This window comes from Mus pahari, chromosome 7, assembly GCF_900095145.1.
Source record: "Mus pahari chromosome 7, PAHARI_EIJ_v1.1, whole genome shotgun sequence".
NCBI classification, from domain to species: Eukaryota; Metazoa; Chordata; class Mammalia; order Rodentia; family Muridae; genus Mus; species Mus pahari.
In genome coordinates, this window is record NC_034596.1 from 28,890,779 (window position 1) to 28,904,261 (window position 13,483).

At 41.9% G+C, this 13,483-nt stretch overlaps 1 protein-coding gene across 6 annotated transcripts in view; it reads right to left on the minus strand.

Annotated features, from left to right (window-relative positions):
- Nucleotides 1-13,483, minus strand: part of Sntg2 (syntrophin gamma 2) — a 201,540-nt gene that overhangs the window by 104,866 nt on the left and 83,191 nt on the right. For all 6 annotated transcript variants that reach the window (XM_021202074.1, XM_029540556.1, XM_029540554.1 and 3 more), the window contains 2 exons: nucleotides 7,245-7,288; nucleotides 7,099-7,140 (listed from right to left, as the gene is read on the minus strand). In XM_021202074.1, coding sequence (XP_021057733.1) covers nucleotides 7,099-7,140; nucleotides 7,245-7,288 — 86 coding nt within the window. The remainder of the gene's footprint in view (nucleotides 1-7,098; nucleotides 7,141-7,244; nucleotides 7,289-13,483) is intronic.

Consider the following 13,483-nt stretch of genomic DNA (forward strand, 5'->3'; position numbering starts at 1 on the left):
TACACTAATATATACTAATACAATACACACACACACACACACACACACACACATATATATATATATATATATATATATATATTTCAATTGCTTTGTTCTAAGTAATAAGTGTAACTATATAAATGTAACTAAATAAAAGTTTAATTTTGAATATTCAAGTTTAACTGTAACACCAGGACACCAGCTTGTATTTACAATCATGAGGTTTTATTTAAACCTTCAATTCTCCCGTGTTAAACGACACATAGAAAGCCTGACCAACTAAAAGAACTGAACGTTGAGCATCTTCCACTTCTTTTCCCTAGCATTGCAACGCCTGTGGAAGAGGCAGAAGGGCGTCCATGATACTGTTGTCTGCCTTTGGAGAACAAGAGAAGACTCTACAAGGCCAGGGAGATTCCATCACTCCAAGAGACAAAGCTGCATGGAGCCTCCGTGGAGAACACCCTAGCTCGGTTCCTTGTACACACATCGCATTCTTGATAGCAGAGCTCAGTCAGTTAGACTTCATTTGGCAGTTCCCCCTTCCCAGTTGCTGGTGTTCGTTGAGCATAGAAACCAAGACTTAGCTTCCTTACTGAAGTGCGAGCATCCTGGACTTCAGCTGAATGGAAAGGCCTGCTCATGGACCTGCACCTCATCTTCACCCGGAACATCGGGGTGCGGGGAGGGCGCGCTCACTGTGAAAGGACTGCACAGTCTCTCAGGGATCCACTTTCCAAGCTGATTTACACCAAATTGAATTCAAATTGATTTAAGTGACTTCCATCTCTGCCTCACCAATTGAGACCCTAGAGTGAGTGCCCCGGGCTGTGTAACCCAGCCAGAGAAAAATGCCTTGGATTTATCCTGGTCTGAAGTTGTGCCTGTTGGGCTCTCATAAATACTGACACTTCAGAATCTGGCCCTGCCCCCATTTCCCAAGATGACATCTCTCACCTCTCCCCCACCCCACACCTCTCCTTTTTACTCATCTGATGAAGTAGAGATCTTGATTCAATGCTTACGTGAATGGTGTGCCCTGCATTCCCACCAGCAGACTTGCCACCTTACAGTCTGGCTTCACTCTAAGTCAGCCTACCCCTCTCAGAGGAGGATCTACCATTGCCTCATTTCAGACTAAGTCAACTACCCAGCCTTCTGAAAGTTGCACCACACTTTCTCCACTATCCACCACATTCATTCTGTGCTGAGCTCTTCCACGTGGACCAGCGCTATGTCACGGCACCTTGTGCCCGAGAAACTATGGTATGTGCACATCTGTGGCATTTCTACTTTTCTGTCTATAGCAAAGTTAAAATCTGTCTTGCTCTTCAACCCTTCCTTATGTCTGCCTCTCTCAGACCTCCTCACTATATCCAGTCTAGCAAAGCAGAATTCCTAACCTTTATAGTTCATGTAAGTTGATCTTCCTGTCATCTTTAACCTGGCTGCTCCATGCTCCTGCCCCATCAGTCCTTTCTGTGTGTCCCAGTGCCCGTCTCCGTGTCTGTCTGCCTGGCTAACCCTGCTGTACTTGCTGATTTCTGAATGCCTGCCCCCTGAAGGAAAAGCCTTTCAGTTCCTCACCCTAGTGAACGTCTCTTTGCAAACATTCACTGCCAAGCTACAGCTTCCAAAACCAGATATATACTGCATGTCTCCACTTCCCATCTCGAGGCTATATATCTCTGCAGAGCCCTTTCCTCAAACACAAACTTTAATCATGTGGCTGTCTCCCTGCAGCCCAGCCCAGCAGCAACTAAGAAGTGGCCACAGTGGAGTCATACTCCATTTGCACTGCTGTGGTCATGGAGAACAAAGTGAGGAAGTTGGCTGGCATGCACACTGGAACCCAGTGCTCTCAGCCAAGGGTCTGCTACCCTGATACTCACCCTGTCCTTAAATTGTTTTATGTGATCGTGCAGGAGCAGTGAGTATCAGCGTGTGTGTGTGTGTGTGTGTGTGTGTGTGTGTGTGTGTGTGTACGCACATACGCACACATGTGAGTACAGTATTCTGGCAGGGAGAAAGGAGATAGCATTGAGCTTCTGAGCAAATAGGAAAGTCTAATTTTTTTTTAATACAGGGGAAAGTAATCTAGTTTTCATTTAATGCTCTAGCAATTTAATTTTTATGAAGTGTTAGCTTGACAGAATGTCATAATCTATCTGTTTATTTTATATGATGTTTGTTTTACTGATTCCCTTCACTTTACATTCTTAATAATAGTTTTTAATACACCTATACAAGTTAATGTTTCATAATCTAATTTTCTAATTTAATTCTAAATGATGATGATGATTATTAGTTTTTCAAGACAGGGTTTCTCTATTAATGTTAATGTTTCATAATCTAAATTTCTAATTTAATTATATTATTATTATTATTATTATCATTATTATCATTATTATTATTATTAGCTTTTCAAGACAGGGAACTTGTTTTGTAGACCAGGCTGGCCTTGAACTCAGAGATCACCTGAGTCTGCCTCCTGTGTACTTGGATCAATGGTGTGTGCCACCACACCTGGCTCCATATGACCAATTGCCACGAAGTCCTGCCTACCCTTTCCCTACTCCTGTCTGTTCCATGCTGTGTGGTTAGCTGTTGTTGCTTTTTGTGTTCTCAGTTCTGGACTCACTGATGCCTCCTGACTTTCAGGTACACCTCCATACATCCTACTGTGTTGTAGATATTTCCTTTAAGGGAAATCCTCTCTCCTAGGCAACAAAAGAAGCTCCAGGAAACATAAAAGGCCTGGACAATGCTCACAAGTCCTCTCTTGAAAACATCCAAGGGAAGAGAAAATCCCTTTAGAGGAGCAGCCTGAAGGTTGGGTGTATATGTGTTATGAGTCATCACCCAAGCCGAGGTGGGCCCTATACAATGTATATGCATCTCCCTTTGAGCCACTCATGTTCTCAATAACCTCAATACACTCATAGTCTCACCAACCAGATAGGGAAAATGATTTATTTGATGTGCCGTTGCTGAGGTGAAGAAATAGCAAGAATCCCTGCAACTGTAAAAATTCCTTGCTTTTGTTTAAACACAGTAAGGAGTATTTTTAAAAATTATCTCGAAAGGTTTCATAACAGGACCACAATTTTCATAACTAGTTTCTAGCATATGTTCACCTTTTTTTTCACCCTGACTTATTTTAAACACAGGCACCTTCTTACAAGGCACATGCTAGGTCCTTGTTTTAGTAGCTACCAACTTCATGTTAGCTGCTGCAGGCATTGAGGTGGTCCAACGTGTTTCCTGTGATGCTGAATCATTAGCTATTTGCATTGGAAAATAGATACAATTTTAGCATCTAGCAGGGTTTGTGGCTTTCAATCAGGTGCAGTTTTACTGTTTGCTTTAGTTACTGCACTTAAACAGATTATAAAGTAAGATGTGAGCAGGTTTTAGCCATGGGAAAATCAAATGTCTTCTGTGAATAATTATAAACTTCGAAGCAGTTTCCACCCGTTCATTTTCTTCGGATCACACAATCGCCATCTACCTGTGTACTTAGACAACTGAATTTTAATTTTCAAAGAAGATATCCTTTGGAGTAGTCATCGCTACCAGGCATAAACCAGACCCATTTGTACCTTTTATATTTGGATTTATATTTCTAACAACTTCATGTTTCCTTTACAACTCAAAAGAAGCAGGTCCTTTCCTGTGTCCCTTGAACAAAGAGGAGGCAATTTTCAAGAGAGGGTTATTCTTCTTTGCATACTTTGACACGACCATCACACAGGCCAGCAGTTCATAACAGGCTGAAATGGTTGGTTTCTGGATCCAACTTTGTTGGCTGGCTTCTCCCAGGAGTTTCAAACACAGGTCCTCTGCTACAGATATCACATGCATATACACACACATACACATATATCACATGCTTGCACACAGGTAAACATACATACACACATCTTCTCTCATGGTGTCTCTAGTAGCATCAACTGAATCATTGATTCAATGCTTGGAGTGACAGGGCAGTGTGAACTTTCAACTGGAGATTTTTTTTTTCTTTTTGTTCAGATTGAAATCACAGATAGACAAAGAGAAGCCCATCCAAGTCTCAGCTCAGGGTGTTGGGGTCCTCCATCCTCAGGGTTACATCTCCTTGGCAGCCAGATGAAGTATGCCTCAGTGTTTTCTACAGTTCTTTCAGTGTTGGGTCCTGCAGCTGTCTGTGGCCTTGGCTTTCAATAGCTGTTAGCCTTCTGTAGGATCACTTTCCCAGTTTTTCTTCTTAGCATGTTTGTAGTGTTTATGGACTCAACTCTCCGAATTCTAAACCTCAGCCCTCTGAAACCTGTCCCTAACTACTCTGAGACTCTTCATCCACCGACTAGCGGCTACTGGACTGTCGTCTGTTCTTCATGTGACCAGCTCAGCTTGGCTTATCTATCATAAAGACTCCAGAGGGGGTTGGATGTGGAAATGGGGGGGCAGTGCACAGTGGGGAGGTCTGTTGCACTGCTGTTATGAGAAGTGAGAGGATGGCTGTCTACACAACCAAGTACGCCTGCCCATTCCCAACCAGGAGCTGTGGAGGGGTTCTTCCCTCCAGACTGGGAACAGCTACAGCAAAGTCACTGGAGTGGTGTGTGTGTGTGTGTGTGTGTGTGTGTGTGTGTGTGTGTGTGTGTGTTGGATCAGGGTCTTATGAAACTGTTATGGACAAATCAAGTAGCCCTGGCAGGGTATTTAAAGTAGCCATGACTTGAGCAGACTTCTGAAGCCAAGCTGTGAACTGTGTATTATCCATTACATTTGTGACTGGAATGAAATCTTGTCGGTGTTAGCAACTGTCTTGGAGCATCTGTGCCTAGATGCAATTCTGCTGCGCAGTTGTAAGATATTTAAAGTAGCCACTTATCTTGATTACATCTGGAGGAATGGTAGAGAAACATGGCTGCATGATTGACGGCTCCCACGCACAAGCATTTCTTTTTTAACTCTCTCATTTCTTGTGCTTCGTCTCAATAACTTCTGCTTTAGCTTTTATTATTTATTTATTTTCTTCTGCTTACTTTTTCAGGCAAACAGCTACTCACTTTGTTATAAATCTTTAAAATTTACTTTTAGTTGATAAATAAACTATGTAACCATGACAATATAATGTGATTCATTCAAATGGACCCCAAATTGAATGATGACAAGCGTTAATTTTCTTTCTCTGAGTGGCCATAGATCTCAGAATCTATATAATAAGTGTATGGACTAGTTGCTGTCTCCAATAGCTAGCTACTATAACACTATGCAGCACTATGACAGAAGCATATAGCTGTGCCATAAAGAGAAACTACCTGCTAAATCATCTGTTTATATATTTAAACATTATCATCAACTTCAATTCATACATTTTTTTCAAACCAGTAGTCTAAGATTCACCTTGCAGACATGTCACCTTGAGAATATATTTATGTTAGAAAGATTCTTTCCATTGAGCATAACTGATAATTTTTCTTTAAGCACTGAAACCAGAATTTATTGTAAGGTTGAGAGAGGAAAACTGTGCAATGAATGAGGTATTTTACAAATGGGACATCTCTAGGAAGTCTATGATCCTGACAAACTGAGTCTACATATATCATTAACAGTGCTCTGATAATTTATTTTACATCACAAAATAATGTATACATAAAATTTGATGAAAGTATATTAGTGTCAAATTAATCTTGGCATAACAACATTTATAAAATCTACATGGATAAATGTTTCTAATTTTATTTACATACCACTAGCATTAAAAAGTTTAAAAGAGTGGATTGCCTTTCTATCAATTATGTTTTCTTATCATTAAGAAAACATACTTCGTAGAAGATAAAAAGCAGTATTTATCACTAAGTCTGGAAAGCTAATAATGAGCAGGCTTCCCCCAGTTGATCATAAGCCCCAACTGCACATCTCTAGAGACGAAGAAACATGTCTGCCCATTTGTGAAACTCCCTCTAGCCTGGCATGCAGAAAACAGCAATAAATATGCCCTATGTGAGGATATTAATAAATCAATGAGCTGCTTATACTGAGCAGGTCTTCCGCTGGGGACAAATCACCCACCGCAAACACTCCATCTGGCTTCATGTGAATTCGGCTCTGGGAGAGCGGACTTTGCCTTCCCTAGGAATAGAGTTGACTTATGGAACAAGCACTGGTGAGCAGAAGGATGAATGGGATCATGCCCAGTAGGGAACACTAACTAATTAAGAGCCTATTTGACTTTCACTGCTACACAGAATGAGACCTCAAAGGAACACTTTCAGGTCTCTACTAGTCTCAAGTCTACCTCTTGGTTTGGATTCTCTGCTTCTTCTCCTTGCTCTGGCTTCCCATCTCATGGCAGCTCAGCCACTGTGCATGTTGTTCCAGTACCCCACTCCCCTCCTTCTCCATCTTTTTTCTCAAGACACAGCATTAATGAAATCTTCATATTTGCCCCTCCTTTCATGGGCAACTAGGACCCTTATTACTCAGGCTCCATGGCCCCAGGTTCTTTGAATGACTGAACTATAGGGGTCTCGGTCGGTCGGTCTCTCTCTCTCTCTCTCTCTCTTTCTCTCTCTCTCTCTCTCTCTCTCTCTCTCTCTCTCTCAACACTAGCTTTAGCTTTCAAGATGAGGTGTCTCTCTCATCCTTCTTTGCCCTTTGAAGCCCAACCTGACTCAAATCCATTTTTTTTGGGTGAATTGCTTATGAATACCTTTGACCCACATAATCTTAAGCAACCACCAAATGTGCCTATCACTTGACCCTTCCAAATTATATATTTTATACACTAAGATGCTGGAGTGAGCCAGTGTGTCAGCAACTGAACACCGTAGAGTGGGTGTCTGCATGGTACTAGACAAATCTCAAGTAAACCCTGGGAGACTTTGATTTTTGTCCTGAGGTGACCCTCTAAGGCAAAGTAGGAAGCCAAATGCTCCATGAATTTCTTTGCCCTTGAATTTAAAATGGGCAAAATCAGATGCATTTCCTTCAGTGCTTGTGGAGACCTGTAGGTCCCTAGTGTGTCTGTGTCCATGAAAACACTCACATAAATATGGGTTAATAGAAAAATACATTTAGAAGAAAATAACATACCAAAAATAGCCCCCCTCCAAATATAAGACTTACCACTTCTTCATGGGTTGCATTTTCTACATTAATGCCATTAACCTGAACAGATGACAAATGAAGAATTTTAAGGATAATGATTGATTGGAATAAGTTTAAAATTTAAAGATGGAATAGAATTAAAGATTAAAGTTTAAGATACTGACCTGTAGTACAGCATCTCCTATGAACAACATCTCTGTCTGGTCAGCTGCAGGGTTGCAAAAGCAGCAACATTGTTAAGGGGATCTTGGCAACCTTTCTTTACAGCAGTCTTTAATCAACATTGTGCTTCTAAGAACTGACATCTATGTGCTTCAGCGCCTACAGATGTTGGTGCATATGTGTCCAAATGTGTGCTCTGATGTGTTTACAGACTAGTGTTAGTGCAATTGGGAGAAAACAGTAATGAAAGTGTGTATGCTTGCGGTAGGTATGGAATGTACATTCACATGTATGTACATATATGTGCACACCTATATATGTCAGTCTATGCAGTATGCATTGTATATCCACATGAGTTTGTGTGTATATGTGTATGTGTGGTTGTATGTGGGTGTGGGAAAATGTAAGACACCTATGAGCTAAATGGCTGACCAATTTTAAGCATGTTAAGACACATGTGATGTGAAGCATAAGTACCACTCCCTCTAAGGATGCATTTGATTGAAGTATGTGGAAAGTGTGGTTCACACTTTTCATCACAGACAATAAACAAGGAATTTCAGGAGTCATTCAGCATTTCCCTCCCCTCAACATGAATTTGCACAGATTGTTGTCATCGAAGAGGAAATACTGCACTGTAAAGCTGAATGAAATCTCACACACATCTCCACTCAGCATCTTCTCTGTCACTAGATTAGAGATGACTCAATGAGACCGGATGGACTTGCACCATACAAAAAGCATCTTCTTTTGTATACGGTGAGAGAGAAGTCTGATTGTGAGTTTGTCTGATTTTGTAAAGATCTTTCATTAAATACTAAAACGAATGACCCATTTTCTTCTATGCTGGCATCCTCTTCAAACTGTATGTACAGTTGTTATGAGACAGAGGCAGGCAGAGTTCTCTGAGTCTAGCCTCACTGTTTACACTGTGAGTTCAGGATAGCCAGGGCTACACTGTGAGACCTTTTCTCAAAAAAAAAAAAAAAAAAAAAAAAAAAAAAAAAAAAAAACCAACCAAACAAACAAACCAATCAACCAACACAACCAACAAAACAACCAACTAATCAACCAAACACACCATATGTAAAAGATATTGACAACTGTCAATATTATTTCTACTCATTGACAATATTAAATCAGATGGGAAATAAAGTCTTTCCTCCATATATCCGAATCTTAAAGCAAGGATGTTGAGTAATCTGATTCTTATCTTACTCAGACTTACAACAGACCCTCACAGACCATGTCTTGTTCTGATCAAGTCAACCGAGCTCCCACAGATCATCCCCTGTGACCAGGTCTCCTTTTGACTAACTACAGATACTCAACTCTTTCCCTTCCCTGTCCTTGCTGCCTCTGTTGGCATCCCCAGCCCGCAACCATCTCAGCCTCCATCTGTTCATGGCTTTGCATAGCATCTATCTTCAGCTGCACCAGAGTGGGTTGGGGGGCTCAGTTAGAATCATTGATTCTCTGGCACACAGGAGGGAGCTAAGAGATTGGGTGAACAAAAGCATCAGTCTCCCAAATTTAGGACTCAAATTCCATCAAAAGACATCACACATATAACTGCAAAAAGTATTTACGAGCTATGTATGAGTTTTCAGGGGTGTATGTCTTGTCTTCTGTCAGAAACATACTTTGAAGGTCTGTTTTGTTCCCAGGATGGCCAGAAGACATCAGCTGACACACAGAGAGATTTCCCTCAGGGAAAAGCAAGGGCAGAAGCCCATGTTCAGCCATGCCGATACTTATATTCCTATGCTGGGCCATGCTCATAACTGTCCCTCCATAATGCTACCCCTTCTCCTCTGCACCCTATGCTGTGCCATGCTTACATCTGTCCCCTCCTGCCTTGCCATGCCTGTGCTCCTCATGGTACACTGCATCCTCATTCCATTTACTTGAGTAATGTTTAGATTAGTTCCATCCTGCTGTGACATGTTAGTACCTGTATTCCCATACTAAACAAAGCTCCAAATGTTTCTTCCTGCTATGCCAAACCCTACTGTTTCTGGATTCAGTGTGCTCTTGTAGGAATAGAGATCGATTAGATGACAATGGATGCTAGGTGGGGTGGTCTACGCACTGAAGCATCTTTTCCTAAGGCCTCTTGCATAGAGTGACATTTGACTGGAGAGGAGTCTGCTTTATTAAAACGTATCCCAGGCCATGAGACTTGCATATCTGAGTCAACACATTCCCTGTTTGGAATCAGCTCACAAGCCACAAGGACCTCCATGTAGGGGAAGCTGCTATGTCCCATATTCTCCAGAGTGGATGGTGTTGTGTTCTGCAGGCAGTGTTGGGTCTAGATGCTCCATGCCAGCCGGGTGACAAGAGGATGAAACCTAAGAAATGACTGCACAATTTTGATATGTACACAGACACCATGCTATAAATTCCACAGTAATGAAATTAAAATGTCAGCAGCCACCTAGGTAAATAGCAAAGCACTTGAATAAAATTTCAAAAGATTTTGGGAGCCAATGAACACCCTTAAAGAAAATGGGCAAGCCCTCCTTTAAGTGGAAGTCAGGAGAGCAGAAGTCAATGGTGAGTGCCTGCTGACTTATTTGTGTCTCTGGTGCCTCTGTCTTCTTGCCTTTGAAGGTAGTTCTTCTCCCTCCACTGGGAGTTAAAGCAGTGGAGAGAAATTTTTGAAGCACTGACAGAGGGAATTGGCCCATGCTTGCCTCTCCTTCATGAAGGAAATGCGGGCACAGGTGGCCTTCGCACATTGTTTCTTTATTGTTTGCTCTTTTGTGCTATTTGTGGCAATAACCAGATTTACTAGAACCACCATTCCTTGAATTCAAAGAAAACCGCAAGCTTTATTTCCAGAACGATCGAGGCTCATATATATGCAATACAAAAATAGTCACACGGCAATTTAGTTAAAGTGTTATCCACAATTTCACTGAACTTCGAATGATTCCTGCTGCACATTTAATTCTAGCTAGAAAGAAATGTAGAATAGCTGTCTGCCTTACAGTATAGGTACCCACCATCATTAATAACATCCCAGAATAAAGGAAATAAATGAAACAAATAAGGAACCTGCTCAGCTCTCGATTACAGCTGAGGATGTTAGGGATGTGGCTGGGGCCACCGCAGAGAAGTAGGAAGGGACGCAGTCTCAGATGAATGAAAGGTCATTAGAAATAATCTGCAGAGCCCAGTTCCTTACAAGTTGTCCCTGGGTCCTGTTGTGTCTGCTCATCTTTCTAAATCCGGACTCAGGAAGGTCCAACATTTCCTCTCTCTTTCTTCTGATACTGGGTACAACGTACATGTGGTTTTTCTGGTACTTGGGGCTTCCTTAACCTTCCTCAAAAGCATCATCCCTCCTTACCTTATGGCTGACCTTCACATCAACTTAACTCAACATTGACGTTTTTCTTTCCTTCTTCCCTCCTCCTCCAAGCAGCTGCTGAGAGCCACAGATTTCAAACTCTTACACAACTGTCCTCAAGCTTAAAAGATGTTTGCCCTCCTGAATCACAAACCAACCAACCTTAGGTAAGTGGTGTGGTCTGTTATAAAGGGCAAGCATGGGAGTTGGGTTTGATTTTAATTTTAATACTCCTAAATAATAATCTATTTCATCGTATTGGAATAAATTTGTGAATTTTAGCTGAATAGAGATTCTAGCTCATCTCTGTGGAATCAAGTCATTAGGTAATAAACAAAGCCTGATGTATTTATTGTGAGTCACACAGGCAACCCATGCATGGAGGGCTGTGGGGAATGAAGGTAAGCAGCTTTCACTTGTCCCAGGCTTTATTTCTCACTTGTTTCTGAGCAACATCTTTGGTGGGTAGAGAATACTTCTTAGCAGTCAGGTCTTTATTTATGCAGTTTCCCTTTAAAGAACTTTGAGTCCGGCCTGGTGGTATACGCCTATAATCCCAACATTTGGGAGTTAGAAGGAGAACTATGAGCTCAAGGTTATTCTCGCCTATACAGCAAATTTCCAGGCCAGCCTTGGCTACCTAAGACCCTATGATCTTGGACTACAGTATAGGTAGAGGTAGGTACAATTCCCTACAGTGCTGAGGTCTACCTCTCTAATGCTCCTCCACTAGAAATGTAATGCGCTCATGGCCCCATTCAGCATGAGTGTGACAGACATTTATCCCTCACTGAGTACAACAAACAACACCAGAGCAACCTGGGCCCAAACAGGGGCATAACTACATATTTGTAAAGGTAAATTTTATATGAAGAAGAAGAAGAAGAAAAAAGATAATCTTAAAGTTGGATTTTGTCAAAAAGAAAACAACAAACAATATATCAGACTGGAAATCTGTTAAAATAATAAGTCCTCTTTAACCAGCCTTGTTTCTAGAATAACTGCTGGAGTACCACCCCTGAGATAACCCAGGGTTTAAATCCAGGTTTTAAAACACCAAAGCCGATCCACAACTGCTGAACATTCCAGCTGTGATTTTAAAATATCATTTTCTCAGAATAAACCTATATACAAAACATCCTCTATTTGATTCTTTTTCTTTGGTGTGTTGGGTCTCATGCATGTTAAACCCAAGCTGTAACCCTGAGCTAACTTCCCAGCCCCTCATGCCTAGTGCAAACCACAGCATCTGCATAGGCACACATGTGCACAACATGTGCACACATACGCGTGAGCACAGCAGAGCGAAGCAAGACTTAGATGACATCTGTTTTCACCTTGTACTTCTGCAATTCTTACTTAGCCTTTGTTCTGGCACTGCCACGGTAATAAAATGTTCACGCATGTTCATTGTTCCGGTGAATCAGGGAAGCAGTACACCTGCTGACGCAACCTCTCCTGTGGAGAAGTGACTTTCACTAGCTCTGCCTTACAAATGGAAACCAATTAGGCCTGTCATCGGCTGCCCCAGGTGTTCCCTACAGTCCCTGAACTCCTAGCACGTTTTGTCCAGCCACATAGACCTAGGGTAAGCAGCCAGCTGCAGCGGCTATTTCTACTTAGTCAGGCGTTCAATAACTCTGACTCAAAACCTGTTAAGGAAGATGGGAAACTGTGCCATTTCCGTCAGAGATGAGGATGAGAAGGAGCAGGTGGCCTCATGTTGAGAAGGTAGCTCACAGCTACCTACGTCAGGGAACTCACCCCGGGAGTTCAATATCCAAACCCAGTTAATTTCCCAAATCCTGCCTCTGTTAATGTTTCATGGCCTGAGAATTTTCAATGATGACCCAAATCAAGGGAGACATATTTCACTTACTTCCAAGTAGGGCAGGACTGAGCTAGTGAGGAAAGCGCTGGCAGAGATGATGGATGTCCTCCTTACTCTGGGGACCCCTCCCCCCGGGGTAGAAAGAGGGACCTCAGTGGTTATTATTGTGTGAAATTCTTTCTTCAGTGCTAGCGATAGAACCCAGGCCCTCACACATACTAGGAAGGGCTACACACAACAGCTATAGCCACAGCTTTCTAGAGAGGTGTATTTAACTGCTAACAAGGCCATCTACACCCTTCTGGTCGTTTAAAGGATACTAAACCTTAAAGTGTGACACAGTTTTAACTTCAATATTAAATAGTATTTTCTATCTCCCAGAAGTCCCCAGAAGCATAAGGCAAGGATCTAGTGGCACCGAGTGACTTCAAGAGCAGAAGCAGATGACCCAGACCTCCATGACTTGGGATCTGTGCAGGCGGTGGGTAGGCACCAGAAGGTTTAATTATCAGGTTCTTGGGAAATCTGTGTGGGTCCTGGGTAGGCTTGAGAAGACTCCAGGACACTGGTCCGGGGATCTGTAAGGCTCCGTTACAGACAGCCAAGTAACCATAACCACAAGCTCCATACTGTGGCCTATGGCCTGGTTCTGACATTAATTGATTGTAGCTCTTAGTGTTTCTGTTTACCTTTCTTTAGTTTTGCCTAACTCAGCTGCTGGAGATGAAGATTCCTACACAGAATTGAAATGAAATCTGCAATAGATAACATGCACGTCTGAGCCCTTGAAATATCTCCGAATTCTTTTTGCAGCTTTCACATTTTTCATTGGGCTATGCAGTCGATTTGATTATCCATGTCAAGTTCTATTTACTCTGATAGGTTTAAAAGCATATCTCTCATTGATGCCTTAACAATGAAGAAATGTTGACATATTCTCCCTTTGATTTGTGGCCTAATTCAGAGGTGAAACAAGAGCACTCCTCATTTGGGTCTCAGGATAGGCTAGCCTGAAACCAGAACAAAACTTGTTTGGCACTGTAAATCAAAAA